We start from the raw sequence: 18,865 nt of genomic DNA on the forward strand, positions 1-18,865 counted from the left end.
TACATGGCACAGGTCAGCAAGGAATCTGGTTTGGCCTAAGAATGAGGATGTTTCAGTAATTCTGCTATCAGCATTATTGAAAAAAGTGATGCAAAACCCAAATCTTACTAACTGTATAGGTCAGTAAGATCGTCTTTTTTTCATTACTGAAATCTAAGCCTCAGAAACATAGAGGTTTTTGTCTGTTTCTTTATTACCACATCTCCAGTTCCTAGAACAATTCCTGATATTTAATAAGCAATAAACACCTATTTAATAAATTAATTACTTACTCTCAATCAGGAATTTGGAGCTCTCTTTCCTTCCATTCTCAAAGGAATTACAGGATTTTCCAGAAGACACTCATTAAAAAGCCTACTTTTGGATTGTTAGGTTATACAATACAGTAAAATTGACATACATATTCAAAATATTTACAAATAAACAATGTAAGGACAACCCAGAAGCATTTTTATTCATTATGACATCAACTTATAGGGTGCTACTTTTAATTGTTTGCCCAAAGCCTTCCCAATTTACACCTGTTGACCTAACATAATTATTAATAACACCTTCTTTTATTATCAGGAAGTCTTATTTTTTTTTTTTTCTTTTTTCTGAGACGAAGTCTTGTTCTGTCACCAGGCTGGAGTGCAGTGACATAATCTCTGCTTACTGCAACCTCCGCCTCCTGGGCTCAAGTGATTCTCCTGCTTCAGCCTCCCGAGTAGTGGGGACTACAGGCACGCACCACCATGCCCAGCTAATTTTTGTATTTTTAATAGAGACAGGGTTTCACCATGTTGGCCAGGATGGTCTCAATCTCTTGACCTCGTGATCTGCCCGCCTCGGCTTCCCAAAGTGCTGGGATTACAGGTGTGAGCCATCGTACCCCACCAACAAAATGTATGCTTAATCCTACCTACTAACCTAACTACACACCAGGAAATTCAGAACCTATTCCTTTTGCAAGCTGACTTTCTCTAAGAAAAGCAAAATGAAAAAACCTTGACATGATCCATCAGAATATCTAATAGTAAAGACCAAAATGCACTGTGATATAGTGAAAAGAATAACAACATAGAAGTTTAAAAACTTGCTCTTTTACCAAGGACCCGCTAACATGGGCCACGTTCACACCAAAACCGTGAAAAAGGTGGCCCAGGTCATCATAGAAAAGTACTACACGCGCCTGGGCAACGACTTCCACACGAACAAGCACGTGTGCGAGGAGATCGCCATTATCCCCAGCAAAAAGCTCCGCAACAAGATAGCAGGCTATGTCACGCATCTGATGAAGCGGATTCAGAGAGGCCCAGTAAGAGGTATCTCCATCAAGCTGCAGGAGGAGGAGAGAGAAAGGAGAGACAATTATGTTCCTGAGGTCTCAGCCTTGGATCAGGAGATAATTGAAGTAGATCCTGACACTAAGGAAATGCTGAAGCTTTTGGACTTCGGCAGTCTGTCCAACCTTCAGGTCACTCAGCCTACAGTTGGGATGAATTTCAAAACGCCTCGGGGACTTGTTTGAATTTTTTCTGTAGTGCTGTATTATTTTCAATAAATCTGGGACAACAGCAAAAAAAAAAAAAGAAGTTTAAAAACTTGAAATATAGGCCGGGCACAGTGGCTCACACCTGTCATCCCAGCACTCTGCCAGTCCAAGGCAGGCAACCACCTGAGGTCAGGAGCTCAAGACCAGCCGGGCCATGGTGAAACCCCGTCTCTACTAAAAATACAAAAAATTAACCGGGTGTGGTGATGCGTGCCTGTAATCCCAGCTACTCAGCAGGCTGAGGCAGGAGAATCACTTGAACCCAGGAGGCGGAGGTTGCGGTGAGCTCAGATCTCACCATTGCACTCCAGCCTGGGCAACAAGAACGAAACTCCATCAAAAAAAAAAAAAAAAAGCTTGTAATCCCAGCACTTTGGGAGGCCGAGGCGGGCGGATCATGAGGTCAGGAGATCGAGACCACGGTGAAACCCCGTCTCTACTAAAAATACAAAAAAATTAGCCGGGCGTGGTGGCGGGCGCCTGTAGTCCCAGCTACTCAGGAGGCTGAAGCAGGAGAATGGCGTGAACCCGGGAGGCAGAGCTTGCAGTGAGTGGAGATTGCGCCACTGCACTCCAGCCTGGGCGACAGAGCGAGACTCTGTCCCAAAAAAAAAAAAAAAAAAAAAAAAAAAAAAACTTGAAATATCGTCTAAATTGTGCCCACTAATTAGCTGGGTAACTTTGGAAAAAAATGTTTAAATGGGCCTCACTTTACACACTGAGGAAGGCAGGATTTATTGACTAAACAAAAAATCTTCAAGAGCCCTCTAGCTCTATTATTTTCTAATTCTTCAGTTTATCTATTGCATTTTCTCCTTTATTTTTATGATTTTTTGAAATATGATTTTTGGCACATTGATTTAATTTTCTAGTTGTTAAATTATTTGAGAGATCATTTAAATTCTTTAAAAATCAGGCCAGGTGCAGTGGCTCACGCCTGTGATTCCAGCACTTTGGGAGGCCAAGGCAGGCAGATCACTTGAGGTCAGGAGTTTGAGACCAGCCTGGCCAACATAGTGAAATCCCATCTCTACTAAATAAATAAATTAATTATTTAAAAATCTAAAAAGGAGCCAGGCGTGGAGGCTCACACCTGTAACCTCAGCTACTTAGGAGACAAAGGCAGGCGGATCACTTGAGTTCAGGAGTTTGAGAGCAGCCTGGGCAATATAGCAAGATACCATCTTTAAAAAAAAAAAGAAAACTAAAAAGGATATAAACTTTTGATTCTAATGCTTTATATAGCAAACATATGATTTAGAATAATTTAAATTATTACATTCAAAATATGTGTTTACTTCAAATATATTTTCAGAAACCTTAAACAATAAAAGTAAATAAATAATGCTTTTTAGCCTCATCCATCTAAAAGCAGGTAGATGGGGAGATGACTCATGACCCAGAACCCCAAGATTCTCAGGTCATGGTCACCTTTTTGCCACTCTCACCACCACCTCCAACAAAGCAGTGGAAAAGCCTATATGCTGACCTTGTGGTCCAAGGAGATTTAAAGTGGGGTGGGGTGTTGTGGGTTGAACAGTATCCCCAAAAAGATTTGCTCAAGTCTGAACCCCTAAAACCTACAAATGAGACCTTATTTGGAAACAAATAAGGGCCTCGGTGATATAATCAAGTTAAGGTTTATACTGCATTAGAGTATATTTATGGAAAGAGGTATGAACATTCTGACAATCAGTATACGCTATTGGGAGGAGTGTAAATTAGTTCAACCCTTGTGAAAAGCAGCATGGCAATTCCTCAAAGAGCTAAAAGCAGAACTACCATTCTACCCAGCAATCCCATATATATCCAGAAGAATATAAATCATTCTACCATAAAGATACATGCAAATGTTTATTGCAGCACTATTCACAGTAGCAAAGACATAGAATCAACCCAAATGCCCATCAATGACAGACTGGATAAAGAGAATGTGACACTTACATACCAGGGAATACTATGCAGCTATAAAAAAAAGAAAGAGATCATGTCTTTTGCGGGAACATGGATGGAGCTGGAGACTATTATCCTTAGCAAACTAATGCAGGAACAGAAAACCAAATACGATATGTTCTCATTTATAAATAGGAGCTAAAGGATAAGAACTATGAACACAAAGAAGGAAACAAAAGAACTACTTAAGTGGGGAGGGCATCAGGAGGGAAAGAAGCAGAAAAGGTAACTATTGGGTACTTGGCCTAACACCTGGATGATAAAATAATACATACAACAAACTCCCGTGATGTTGGTTTACCTGTGTAAGAAACCTTCCCATGTATGTAACCCCCAAACCTAAAATTAAAAGTTTAAAAAAGGGGAAAATTTAGACATACACAGAGACAGGGCCATTTGATGATGGAGACAGAGATTGGAGGGTTGCAGCTGCAAGCCAAGTAATGCCAAAAATGTCAGCAAGCACCAGAAGCTAGGGGAGCGGCCCAGGTCAGTTTCTCCCTTAGGGCCTCCAAAAGGAACCAACCCTACCAATACTTATTTTAGACTCCCAGCCTCCACAACCATGAAACAAATACTGATGTTTAAGCCACCCAGTTTGTGGTGCCTTGTTATGGCAACCCTAGGAAACTAAAACTGGGAGCAACAAAGCCATTTCCTGCTGTATTGTGTCCTTGTCCCACAAATGAGCCTAGAAATGCCTGACTTGGCTATGTAAAAATACAGAGAACTTGCCACTTTCATGAGAGGCTGACTGCTCATGAACTGTCACAGGACAGGTGCACTTCATCAGCCTCAGCTCATGCTTTACTCATAGTCTTTTTGGTTCCTTTGAAAGCAGGATGTGGTTTGCCCCAACTTCCCTCCTTCTTGGAACCAGCATGTAACATATACTTGTTTTGAGAGTTTTTTTTTTTTATTACTATTGCAGAGAAACAGGGCTTTAAAAAGATTCAAAAGCATTTCAAAACTATGAAAATCTCCCAAATATAGAAGTGATATATGCGGGCTTTGCTGAGATGTCATTGCAGTTTGGCCTGTTTATTGTCATCTGGTACCTGCTCCCTAAGGATGACAGTTATTATTTGTAGAATCACTCCATGAACCACTTCTAAAGATGCAGCTTTATTAGGCCACTGAAAATGGAAAGATGAGATACAGTCTCTGATCTCACAGAAATTACACTTCAGAAGGGACAAAAATATTTAAGCAAATCAGGGCAATAGATGTTAAAAATTAAAAAGTGTATGTGGCATATTGAGGTGGCATAAGTTAGGTATCATTAATAATTTCAAGAATAAAATGATCTTGAATCGAGATTTGGAAAATGTAGATATTTGTCAAGTAGGGGAGGTGAGAAACGGCATTCCAGCATGGGCAATGGTCCAGGTATGCACACACACATACACACTCACACACACATTGGCAAATTTGAGGGAACTGCAAGTAGTTTATTGTGGGTAGAGTAACATAAAATAGAATTTAAAACAAATTTTTAAAAATGAGCCTAAGGGAATACGATAATAGCAAGAGAGAACTTTGTTCAGAAAATCACTGGATAAGTTTCTATTTTTTTATTTTTTTATTTTTGAGACAGGGTCTCACTCGGTCACCCAGGCTGGAGTGCAGTGGCAAGATCTCAGCTCACTGTAGCCTTGACCTCCCGAGCTCAAGCATTCCTGCCACCTCAGCCTCCCAAGTAAGTATCTGAGACTATAGGTGTGCGACACGAAGCCCAGCTAATTTTTTTTTTTTTTTTTTTTTTCTTTGGAGAGATTGGATTTTGCCATGTTGCTCAGGCTGGTTTTAAACTCCTGAGCTCAAGTGATCTGCCCACCTCAGCCTCCCAAAGTGCTAGGATTACAGGTGTGAGCCACCATATTCAGCCAGGTTTCTACAGATTTTTTTAATAGGTAGCTTTCACATGTGACTCTATGCATCAGAGTAGGTAATTCAAAGAAGAGAACTTCATCAGTTAAGACTCACAATATCATAAGGTAAAAACTAATCCTTTGCTCAAAAGAATGAGAAAAATATTTACTATAATCCCAAAGTGTAGTTGTGGTGGCAGAAGGGAAGAAGAGAAAGGAACAGAAATGAGACAAACATGATCAGGAGGTAGAGTACACTGAACAAAAGAACTGTAGGATGGCTCCCAGTTTTCTTGCATTGGTGACAAGGAGAATGGAGACACTAAGCTAAAGGTGAGAAAGAGTGAGTTCAGTTGTGGGAATATGAACTGTTTAATACCCTATGGGGAAATACTAGTAAAGCTGTCCAGTGAGCATCAGGGATGACGAACTCAGATGACAGGCATGATTGGAATTAGAGATATCAAATAAATGAGCTTATAGTTAGAAGTTGAAGCTAAAAAAAAAAATGGATAAGCTCAGTCAAATGGGCTTGTAGACTAAGAAAAGAAGGTATATAATGAGTGATTAAGAGCATAGGCTCTGGAGCCAAAATGCTAGCGTCTGAATCATAACTCCACTACTAGCTAGCCACGTGATCTTAGGCAAATTAACTTCTCTGTTTCAGTTCCCGCAAATATGAGGTTGTGAAAATTAACTGACTTATTTTATGTAATGTACTTAGAAGTGTGCCTGACCCATAGTAAATATTCAATAATCTGTAAAGAGAGAAAATGGGGACATGGGAAAAGAGAGAGGCAGAGACAGAAAAAGATTGGTGGGAAAGACAGCCAAGGAAAAAAGCCCAGTGAAAAGCAGTGTACAAGCAGTGGACAAAGACGAGGGGTCTATAAGAAAGCCTAGAAATTTGCTAAAGTAGAAAAGAAATTAAAACCAGCAAGAATGTAAGAATCTCATTCTCAAAAGTTGGATCTTGCTGGGTGTGGTGGCTCACGCCTGTAATCCTAGCACTTTGAGAGGCCAAGGCAGGCAAATCACTTGAGGTCAGGAGTTTGAGACCAGCCTGGCCAACATGGTGAAGCCTTGTCTCCACTAAAAATACAAAAATTAGCCAGGCATGGTGGAGTGTGCCTGTAATCCCAACTACTCAGGAACCTGAGGCGCGAGAACTGCTTAAACCCAGGAGGTGGAGCTTGCGGTGAGCGGAGATCTGGCCACTGCTCTCCAGCCTGGGCGACAGAGACCCTGTCTCAAAAAAAAAAAAAAGACATTAAGAGTCCACCGGATTGGTATTCGGGTCAGTAGGAGCTCTCCGAGAGTACAGCACAAAAGCAGAAGCAGATGTGTGGGGGGCCACTGCACAACCTCCTCACTAGCCTCCTGCTGTTTTTACCTACTTGTGTGTGTACCTAATAGAATTTTTCTTGCTATGAAGGTGCAACATGAAGGTTTAGCATTTTCTTTCAATTTAGTCAGCTTCCTGTTTTTCATGCAAATTGGTCTGGAGAGAGCCGTTTTAAGTAGATAAAACAAATTCGCAAAAATTGTATTATTTGTGTCACCTTCCCCAGTTCCACCACTATCAGTCAACATCGCCTGCTCTTTCCCAAGGATAACAGTGATGATGGCAGAGAAACAGCAGAGACAATAAGAAAATGCCAAAACGAAAATATAAGAAGATAGAATAAGAATCTGTCTCAATAACTCTACAGCGCTGGAGCGGGAACATCTGTGTATGTTAAAATGTGTTAGGATATGTGTTTAACATGCCGATTTCCAGGCCCTGCCTTCGGAGAGATCCGGAAATCTGGATTCTAACACATCTTCCATGTGATTCTGATGCAAGCAGCCTAGGAAGCTGACTTTTCAAAATAATCACTCAGAAGTGTGTAAATATATTGAGTAAATATACTTTCATTATAAGATCAGAGATAACACAAAAGCAAGGCAAGATATTTCATGGTACTTAGTCCCACACTTGAAGTATTCCTAAACAGAAGTGTTTCTCAAGCTTTAAGGATTGTTAAAATACAGATTGCTGAGCCCCACACTATTTCTCACTCCGTAGGTCTAGAATGTGGTCCCAGAATTAGCTGAAACACGCTCGCGGGTGACCGTGTGTTGAGAACTCCTGCTTCATAGAATTATAACAGTCCTTGGGTGTGCGTGGCCTTAGGGTAGGCGGGAAGAGGGATGAGTCCCAGGACACCGCCCACCCCCACACCCCCACTTCCCCCGCCCTCCACTTCCCCCGCCCCCCGCCTTCCCCCGCCCCCCCCGCCCTTCCCCGCCCCCCCCCCGCCTCCCCCTGCCCCCCGCCTCCCCCGCCCCCCCCGCCTCCCCCGCCCCCGCCGCCGCCTCCCCCGCCCCCCCCCGCCTCCCCCGCCCCCCCCCGCCGCCTCCCCCGCCCCCCCCGCCGCCTCCCCCGCCTCTCCCGCCTCTGCACCCCTGGTCCCACCAGCCCCCCCAACCCTGCACCCCCGCCTCCCCCGCCCCCCACACCTCCCCCGCCCCTCCGCCCCCTTCGCCCCTCCCCCCCCGCCCCCGCCCCGCCCCCGCCCCCGTACAACGCCAAATCCGCACGTACACAAGTCCCGCAGTTGACCCTGCCCAAGCTGCGAATGTGAAATGCCGGCCCTCCATACACACAGGGTTCCTATCCCACCAACGCTGTTTTCCATCCGCATTTGGTTGAAAAGAATCCGCGTGTAAGTAAGCCTGCGCAGTTCAAACCCTTGTTCTTCAGAGTCAGTTGCTCTCCTCTGTCAGCAACATGAAGAAAATCATGCTGGGCATTATATATATATTTTTTAAAGCATTAAAAAATAGGCTGGGCATGGGGCTCACACCTGTAATTCTAACACTTGGGGAGGCGAGGCGGGAGGATTGCTTGAGCCCAGGAGTTCCAGACCAGTGTGGGCAACACAGACACTGTCTCTATTAAAAAAAAAAAAAAAAAAGCATAAAAGATAAAGTAATTCTTTGTTTGTTTGTTTGTTTTTGAGACGGAGTCTCACTCTGTCACCCAGGCTGGAGTGCAGTGGCGTGATCTCCGCTCACTGCAACCTCCGCCTCCCGGGGTTCAAGTGATTCTCCTGCCTCAGCCACCCGAGTGGCTGGGATTACAGGCACCCACCACCACGCATGGCTAATTTTTATATTTTAGTAGAGATGGGGTTTCACCATGTTGGCCAGGCTGGTATTGAACTCCTGACCTCAAGTGATCCGCCAGCCTCAGCCTCCCAAAGTGCTGGGATTGCTGGCGTGAGCCACCTTGCCCGGCCGAAAAATAAAGTAATTCTGATCCATGGTGGTAAATGTCACACAGCCTTACATACTAAAGCAGGAGAATGATTTCACACATCGATTATATCAGGTGGTCTCAAGGCCAGCGCAGGTAGGTCAAAGTGCAGACGTGAAGATTTTGCTCCTTCAGTTACATCGCAGTGGTTTTGCACAGCCATCCTAAAACTTCCCTGAGAGGGTTTAAATGACACATGTAAGGGTACTGGGTTCAGCCTTAGCAAAAAATGTTGTTTCAATTTGAGCATACGTCAGGAGAGAAATAGTTTGAGAATTATTTCTCCTCCCTAACACTTGGATGTTGTGTAAGAACTCAAAATGAAGATTCAGTTAACGATAAAAATCAGCTTACTGTTCTTGTAAATGACTTATTTTCTAACTATGATTCATAATTACATACTTGCATAGCGTGTGTTCAACATGACTGTACTGTGATTCTTTCTAGCAACTAGTTTTATATTCCTTTAAAATGAGAAACCTGAAAATGTTTTTGTATGATGCATTTATTTTAACAAATTTAAGTGTAGGATTCCTTCATAATTGTACACTTCATCCTTTTTTATAGTAAGTGCTTTTTCACAAACATATATTACATGCTGACTTTCAAATAAGAAAGGCTGTCACCGGAAATAATACCTGTTAGGTTTTCTTTTTTTGAGACAGAGTTTTGCTCTTGTTGCCCAGACTGGAGTGCAATGGCACAATCTCAGCTCACTGCAACCTCGGCCTCCCAGGTTCAAGCAATTCTCCTGCCTCAGCCTCCCGAGTAGCTGGGATTACAGGCACCCACCACCACACCTGGCTAATTTTTTGTATTTTTAGTAGAGACGGGGTTTCACCATGTTGGCCAAGGTGTTCTCGAACTTATGACCTTAGGTGATCCGCCCGTCTCAGCCTCCCAAAGTGCAGGGTATTACAAGCATGAGCTACCATACCTGGCCAGATTTTCATATTCTTGTTGGAAGAGTATTACTTTAAATGTATATGCTCAAGTGGAAATTGTTAATTATGGAAAGAACAGGTGTTTTATGAGAGAGACAACATTTACAGTCTTTAATAAATTTATAACAATTAGAAATGAAGATTTGTGACCTCAATTACATAGTCACAAGTATTTTTTTTTTTTTTTTTTTTTGAGACCGGATCTCGCTCTGTCGCCCAGGCTGGAGTGCGGTGGTGCAATCTCGGCTCACTGCAAGCTCCGCCTCCTGGGTTCACGCCGTTCTCCTGCCTCAGCCTCTCCGAGTAGCTGGGACTACAGGCGCCCGCCACCTCGCCCGGCTAATTTTTTGTATTTTTAGTAGAGACGGGGTTTCACCGTGGCCGCGATCTCCTGACCTCGTGATCCGCCCGCCTCGGCCTCCCAAAGTGCTGGGATTACAAGCGTGAGCCACCGCGCCCGGCCACAAGTATTTTTTTAGGTGAATTTAAGGCAAACAAATTTTTTAAACAAAATTACTGGCGATGAGAGTGGAAAATAAATACCATTTTATCCCTCCACTCTTACACTGGCTTAGAGAATAAGCGGTTTACCTCACAGGTGTTTTAGATGCAAACCAAGTGGTTCTGATCTAATCACTCTAGCATAACGATGAGATTTCTGGAACCCCGTGGGTGTCAAAGGTGCTTCTGTCAAGGGAGTAATGGCCACAGTGTGAGCTGCCAAATAGCAATAGCTTTTCAAGATGCTTTCTAAGCTGCAGTAAAAGGAAAAGAGAATTCCTTCTTTCTTTAAAAAAAAATTTTTTTGATTACCATTATAAAGAAAAACAAAAAAAGAAAAAAGTTGTTTTTAAAATTAAAGTAATATATATGGCTTTTTAAAGTATTAAAAGAAAAATGGTTTTCCTTTTTATTTTTCATGACACTCGCTCCTCAGAATTAACCATAGTTAATAGTTGCTTGGTATGTATACACACAAAAATATTTGGCATACATCCCAGGTAATACACCTTTCCTTTCTCTCATTCACACAAGTGCAGTCATACCATACCATAGCTTTACATCTTGTTGAAAAACACATCTTGGGGGCTGGGTGCAGTGGCTCATGCCTGTAATCCCAGTACTTTGGTGAGGTCAAGGCGGGCAGCTCACTTGAGGTCAGGAGTTTGAGAGCAGCCTGGCCAACATGGGAAAACCCCGTCTATACTAAAAATACAAAAATTAGCCGGGTGTGGTGGCATGAGCCTGAGTCCCAGCTACTCTGGAGGCTGAGGCAGGAGAATCACTTGAACCCGGGAGGCAGGGGTTGCAGTGAACCGAGACTGCGCCACTGCACTCCAGCTTGGGCAACAGAGCGAGACTCCATCTCAAAAAAAAAAAAAAAAGAAAAGAAAAACATATCTTGGGTTTCTTTTTATATCTGCAAATACAAATTTTCTTCATTCTTTTTTATTGCGTAATATAGAATTGAATGTGTTTACAAGTTATGAAATTATTCTCTTATTAACAAACATTTAGGTTGTTTCTAATTTTTGCTATTACAAACAATGCTGCAATGTAAGTATATCCATAAGGTAAATTACTAGTTATAGAATTGTTGGGTCAAAGGGCATATGGTTTGCAGTTTTGCTAGATATTGTTAAATTGGCTTCTTAAAGAGTTGCCAAGTTTCACTCCCACTAACAGTGAATAAAAGAGCCCATCTTTTATTCACTGGTTCTTTTCTTAATCGTTGCTTCCGGCTACAGTAAGAGAAGGGGCGTCTTCCAAATACTGGCAAGAACCCATCTACTGCCTGTAGAATTCTCCTCCACTTATTAGTGTACCAAGGACTTGCTGAATTCTGGTGATAACTCTCAAAGGCATCTCTCTAACTTCACTCGTCAGTTTATCATGTAAATACATATTTAGCATATTTATCAAAGGATAGCCACCATATGCTAGTTTCCCTAGAGCTTACTGATAATCTGGAATTTTTGCATCTGTCCTATATTTTAGTTTGTCCTTGGGAAATATATAGTCCCAGTATCTGGATGGTAATAATAAATAATAATAGCTCCCTTATATTAGACGATTGCTCTAGGAACTCAGAACGTATTATACACATTATCTCATTAATCATAACGCATCCCTTTAAGGTTGGCATTTTCATCTGTATTTCAAAATAACATAGAGCTTGAGCCACAGACTGTTAAGAATTTTCCTTAAGGGTCTTCATGAATTAATCAGTTTTATATGTTCTGGCCTTCTGATTTGAGTTCAGCAAAGTTCATGACAGAGGCTCTCTGAGTTCTCTTCATTAAGGAAAGTCTCAATGCTTTTATAAAACTATAACAAGCAAAATGGAGCAGAGGTCTCCAGAGGCAAAAGGGAAGGTTGTGAACTACTTTTCTCAAAGGATTTTACCTTCTTCCGTTAAACAATTACAAAGGAACTAAAAATCAGGCCACAGGTAGGGAAGAAATCACATTGTAGATTAAAGTTTACATTAATTTTAAGATCCAGGAGATTTTCATAGTGATAATTTAAATGAGACAACTAAACCTATAAAATTTCATGAGACACTCTCAAGCTTTGATCAGATTGGAATAGAAGGGGATGAACTGAAAGTTTTGCTAGGTTGGTTAGACAAGATGTAGGGGAAAACCTGTTACATAGGCCACGTGAGGCCTAGTAACAACCTTGGCAGAACTATCTGACAATGACACCAAGTGAAACGCTCCATTCAGCACCACCATTGGGAAATCTAGGACTGGTTACATGGAATTCCTGGCCTGACACATAGAAGATTTCCTACAGAAGCCGCATGTGGACCAAGAAAGACACTGACAGGACTCTGTAGCATTTCCTTCAAGTTTATTAAATCGCCAGCTACGTGTATACAATGGATTGTTCCATTGTTGCATTTCTATTCTTCTCTCATGAAAGTTAAGATTCTGAAGATACACAAAAAGGCGAAAATGCCTTTCACACAGGAATCCCACTCAGGGATCCTCTTCCTGTAGTTCTGAGGTTTTAGTAAGGGCTGCCATTGCCTCCTCTTGTTAGAATTTGCAGCAGAATCCTGTGGCCTGGGAGGAGGAAATGCACTATAGTGAATAGAAAAAAATAATACAAAATCCCATAAATAAAATCCCCTCTCTTGCTTTATAACTTCAGTCAAGAGTGACTTGTGAACTAGTAGCAGAGATCAGAAGACAGTATACAGACTTTTTTCCAGAAAGAATGCCGGGACAGAAGTTTTTAGCATTTCAAACACTAAAATAGACCGAAGGAATTCAAAAAAATAATGTGCAAAATATCGTGGGCTTCAGTTAGCAGAACTGATTTGCTTTCTATAGCAGCAAAATTAGATGTGACTATCTTCAATGCTATGAACAATGGGGCTTAGCTACATAGCTCATATTTGTGCTAATTTCAGTGCATTAAAAGGTTTTTCATTGTTTTTATTGTTTCAAGCTACTCAAAAATATGCACACTCAAGTAGCTGTACTGAAAAATTATGCCATGTTTGAAGAAAAAGCTTCTTATGATAACATGCAATTGGTATCTCCGACACTTGAAAGATATCCTACATGTGAAGCAGTTGCTTTAAACACACACATGCACATACTAAGCTGTCCTCACTAGGAAGAGGCAAGGTCAGACTCCAGGGGGTTCCTGTCTCCTGTAGGGTTTGTCATTAGAGAACAAAGGCAAATTGCCAATGCCTATGTACATGAATTGTCTTTATCCTCCTTTGTTTTGGTTATGGGGCCTATCCTAGTGATTTTACAAGATGCCTGCTGTGTTCCTGAGAAAATAAAATGTGCAAAGCTTGCTTCCCTTCAGCTTGTCCATACCCATGGGAGACATCTTGAGTGATTAATTGCTGGACTCTTAACTGCTCCTCTCTCCATTCCTTTGGTAGTTTGGTGTTAATCACAACAAAGTTGTCCTTTCAAGTGAAAATGCTGGCAGGTCCCTTTAGGTTTTATTGGGCCCCAGAGACATTTGGCCTAATCTGAATCTGAAGCTTAATTTCCAAAATTTAATTGATCTGATCTTTTTTTTTTTAAGCCACTCATACTGACAAAAATATAGATGACCTTTGGCCAGGCGCGGTGGCTCAAGCCTGTAATCCCAGTACTTTGGGAGGCCGAGGCAGGCGGATCATGAGGTCAGGAGATCGAGACCATCCTGGCTAACACGGTGTAACCCCGTCTCTACTAAAAATACAAAAAATTTGCTGGGTGTGGTGGCGGGCGCCTGTAGTCCCAGCTACTCAGGAGGCAGGAGAATAGCGTGAACCTGGGAGGCAGAGCTTGCAGTGAGCCGAGATCTCACCACTGCACTCTAGCCTGGGTGACAAAGCAAGACTCTGTCTCAAAAAAAAAAGAAAAAAAAAAAAAAAAAATATATATATATATATATATATACACAGATGACCTTTTTAAAGATCCTTTTACGCAATTTCAGTGGTTTGGGAGAAAATTCAGTGCAGAAATCTTTGTATTCTCTAAAACTGGGAGGCCTTTTTATAGACTCACACAATGAAATACATTTAGCACTAGAAGGGATCTCCAAATCATCTATTATAGGCCTATTGTTTTATCAGATAAAATTTCCATGATATGATTTTTTTCTAAATATGCATATTTTGGATAAAGCAATATAAGCATATAGTTCAAATTTCAAAAGGTACAAAACACTGGGCAGTGAAAAATAAATGCCTCCCATTCCCAGTCACCCAGTTAGCATCTTTAGAGGGAACCACTGTCACCAGAGATAGTCTGTGCGTGCTATGATATCTTTTCAGCAAGAGCTTCAGACCTAGCAAGGCCAGAGGTCATAAATTAATTGTTTTTGGAATTATCATAAAGTAATAGTAGATCTTTTAACTTCAATCTCAACTCTCATTACTACTAACTTGAACAAGTTAATTAATCTCTCTTCCTCAATTTCCTCATCTGTATGATAGAACTAATGATACCCGCCAGTCAGGATTGTCAGGATTATGTGAGGTAATGTACCAAAGTCCCAGGTACATACCTTAATTTTGACTATGGGAAAATGTAATCTTTTTTTTTTTAATCTATCTGCATTCTAAATGTAGAGGACATAGTTTCATTAAGGTAGGAATGAGGATAACTATGCAAAATATATAATAAGGAAAAATATGGTATGGTCTGTTTGCATAGCACTATCAGTTTATTTTTCCCAGCCTTGACAAAGTCGATTGGCTTCTTCCTTAATCACTTTCATTAATAGTTGTCTTTAATCTTCTCCAAGAGCACATCACACAACCTGAAAGTCAGAGGCCTCCCTGAAACCCACTACTTTCAAAGATTGTATGCGGATCATATTACTGAGAGAGTTCAAGAGGAGGGAACTTATCACTTAATAAATTTCGATGATGCAACTAATGTGTGCTAGGCATTCTGCTAGGTGGTACAGAACCAAGCAAAACACAATGGACAAGATGGTACTAACAACTGTTCTACTTAGGGAGACAGGAAATTCAAGGGATTGCTTTGTCTCCTAAGACCTAGAAAATCATTAGTCTCACTCAAATTTAAGAGTTCAATTACAAGTAAAAGAAAATCCAATCAAACAACTTAAACAACTAAGGGAATGTATTGGCCGATGTGACTGACGAATCAAAAACTGGGCAGATTTTAAGAAAACCAGTAGTCCCATAATGTCAATCAAGACCTGCTTTCTTTCCACTGCTGCACTCTATCTCCTGTGATGCAGTTTTCATCTTAGGCTGCCTCTTCTAATGGTAGTCAGAAGCAACCAGAGTTACACGCTTCCTAGTTCGTATCTACAAAAGCAGAGAGTACCTTTGAAGCAACTCCCATGGATCAGACAAGAATTTTCTTTTCCAAAAACTTCAGCAATTGGCTGGCAGTGGTGACTCGGGCCTTTTACCCTAGCACTTTGGGAGGCTGAAGTGGGCAGAACACTTGAGCTCAGGAGTTAGAGAACAACCTGGGCAACATAGGGAGACCCCATATCTACAAAACATCAAAAAAATTAGCAGGGTATGATGGCCCCACTCCTGTGGTCCCAACTTCTTGGGAGGCTGAGGTGGCAGGACCACTAGAGCCCAGGAGGTCAAGACTGCACTGAGCCATGATCCCGCCATTGCCTGTCAGCCTGGGTGACAGAGCGAAACCCAGTCTCAAAAAAAAAAAAAAAAAAAACTCCAGCAACTGTCTCCTTTATTGTCCATTAATGGTTCACATGCCTACTCTGAATCAGTCACATGGACAGAATGATGTGATAATGCTGATTAGTGTAAGACAGGTTCTCGGCCGGGCACGGTGGCTCACGCCTATAATCCCAGCACTTTGGGAGGCCGAGGTGGGCAGATCACGAGGTCAGGAGATCGAGACCATCCTGGCTAACACAGTGAAATCCCATCTCTACTAAAAATACAAAAAATTAGCCAGACAAGGTGGCGGGCGCCTGTAGTCCCAGCTACTCGAGAGGCTGAGGCAGGAGAATGACGTGAACCCCAGGGGGCGGAGCCTGCAGTGAGCCGAGATCGCGCCGCTGCACTCCAGCCTGGGCGACAGCGAGACTCCGTCTCAAAAAAAAAAAAAAAAAAAAAGACAAACAGGTTCTCTGGAGGTGGGCAATCCAACCCAAGCCATGCTCAAAAACATACTGTTTGTTTAAAGTAGAAAAGGCTCTGGATGGTGAGAAGGGATTTTACAAATGTCAGTGTAAGCTCTTGCTACTGCTTCTCTCTGCATGTCTATTCTAGGTTGCTCTTGTAGGCTGGCTCCACATGTAAGTATTTTACTTTGGGTTCCCTCATAATTTGATGTTCATGTAGCTGAAGCTTGCCATAGAGGTCTCACACTAAATACCTGTGACCCTACAACTCCAATTCTCATCGCTTATCTATGACTTTTGTGTCTCAGTGAAATTTTTTCAAACAATATCATCTGGTTGGCTTGGCCTAACCTATGGATCGACTCTCAGAGTAGGTCTCCCCACACTGGTCCAATCATCATAACCAGGGAGTAGGGTCACATGATATAAACATAGATGACTAGGCCCATCTGTTCAGCAGGGGAACAGATCCTTTTAGAAGGGAATGTGGGCAGAAAGGCAATTACATACATCTCTAACCAGAAAAATCCCAGGGGTGGAAATGATAGGAAGAAATGGCACCAAATTTAAAGATAAAAGAAAAGCTGCCACTGTAATTCAAAATTAGACAATGTAACTGATCATAGACTTTTGCTATAATCGCTATTTTGGCCTTATAATCTCTGAAATTTACTTTACAGAACACTGAAACACTTCTTCGAGGAGAAACATTACAGAAGAAAACAATCTTTGATCTAGAAACCTAAAAAGGTATTTATGCTCATTATATCCCAGGTGCTGAAGAGTGTCAAAGCACAGCTAAATATTATGCCATTTGTGCAGACTCAGAATGAGTTTAAACACTGAAAGAGCTACCAGAATACCCCAGCAGAACATCTCAAAACAAAGCTTTATTTCACTCTTAAGAAAATTACCAGGCTGGGCCTGGTGGCTCACACCTGTAATCTCAGCACTTTGGGAGGACGAGGCAGGCGGATCTACCTGAAGTGAGGAGTTCGAGACCAGCCTTCCCAATATGGTGAAACCCCGTCTCTACTAAAACTAAAAAAAACAGCTGGGTGTGGTGGCGGGCGCCTGTAATCCCAGCTACTCAGGAGGCTGAAGCAGGGAGAATCGCTTGAACCCGGGAGGAGGTGGAGGTTGCAGTGAGCTGGACTGCACCACTGCACTACACTCCAGCCTGGGCGGCAGAGTGAGACTCCATCTCAAAAAAATAAAAGGAAAATTACCTATTCGCGCTTCTTGATTTCCAGGAAGGTGTTAGAGATCTTCATCCCGTCCCCAGCCCAAGTCTAGACGTGTTCACCGGAAAGGGAACAGTTTTTGAGTTCTCAGCAGTAGCTGTGCCTCTAAGGAAAGCAGTGTTGTATGGGTACTAGAGTAGTACAACCAAAGCTCTGCTGGAGCAAAAGAGGAACACAGAAAGCTAAGAATGACAAATATTTTTCTTCCCTCTCATATGATTCATTCAGGCTCTCTTTGACCTACATAGCCATCTGACTGGCTACTGTTTTCTTTTCTTTCTTTTCTTTTTTTAGAGATGGGGTCTTGCTGTGTTGCCCAGGCTGGACTGAAACTCCTGGGATCCAGTGATGCTCCCTCCTGAGCTTCCCGAGCAGCTGGGACCACAGGCATATACCACTGCACTGCACTTGATTAGGTATATTTTAAAATGTAAAATAATAGTGAAAGGATTCTCCCTAGTCCCCACAAACCTGGGAATGGACCGAGCTGAGGACACCAAAACTTTCCCCTGAGACATGGAAATTGCACTGAGTGTTTTCTTGATGGTTCTAATGCATTAAGAATTAAGAGCTCTTTGCCTAGATTACCCCCAAAATATTAAAAATAACAAAATAAAGTAGAACTAAGGAAAAATATAAGACACATAGAGAAAATGCTTTTCAAAAAATGTTATTTGACCTATGGCTAATTCTGATTTTAAAAGCAGTTAAACAAACGAAACACATCCTAGTGATGCTTATGACTGAAGAAACCATTGATACCTAAAAGAAGGGAAGACTTTAGATATAAAGGCAGAGTGGAATTTTTTTAACCAACATTTCATGCAGCAGCTCCGCATGGCCTTCCCATGTCTCAATAGCTTTGATTTGTGGAAATAATGGTTATGCAATTTCCACACATTGTGCTCCAATCACAGCATGTAAGCAACAATAAAAAGAAAACAACTAAATGTACTTGAAGCTGGAGATTTTGATAAGGTTTTCTTTTCACTTCACAAAGTTTGTTAATTGGATATTTTTCTAAGGCAACTGAAATATTCCTGCTGAGTTTCAGACAGATAAATGTAAAGGCAGCAAAGTGTCTGATTTTCTTAAATGTATCTATGGCAGCAACACTAGTTAATTTAGTTGTGAAAAATTAACCAAAAAGAAACTATCGGACTATAAGAATTCCACAGTTGGCAGACTGTTGGTCTTTCTCTTTCTCTTTAAATATATATATTAACTATACATATATATGCCATCTGTTTACAAAAGATGAGAAATGTTGGAGAAAATTATTTCCCTTAGGGTATAATGTTATGGCCATTCAGAGAGAGGTCTCTGGTATTTTCAAGGAGAATTTGGTACAAGAATAAGACAGCATCAGGTCTGCACAGTCATTGGCTGCAAATAACAAAGATGATTTCCTT

General features: G+C 41.7%; 1 protein-coding gene across 1 annotated transcript; it reads left to right on the forward strand.

Annotated features, from left to right (window-relative positions):
* The first annotated feature begins 1,081 nt into the window (after positions 1–1,081).
* Positions 1,082–1,571, forward strand: LOC100601301 (40S ribosomal protein S17-like). The gene has a single exon (XM_003253873.4). The coding sequence runs from the start codon at positions 1,103–1,105 to the stop codon at positions 1,508–1,510; it is 408 nt and encodes a 135-aa protein (XP_003253921.2). The 5' UTR covers positions 1,082–1,102; the 3' UTR covers positions 1,511–1,571.
* The last annotated feature ends 17,294 nt before the right edge of the window (positions 1,572–18,865 follow it).

The sequence above is a fragment of the Nomascus leucogenys genome, chromosome 22a (assembly GCF_006542625.1).
Source record: "Nomascus leucogenys isolate Asia chromosome 22a, Asia_NLE_v1, whole genome shotgun sequence".
NCBI classification, from domain to species: domain Eukaryota; kingdom Metazoa; phylum Chordata; class Mammalia; order Primates; family Hylobatidae; genus Nomascus; species Nomascus leucogenys.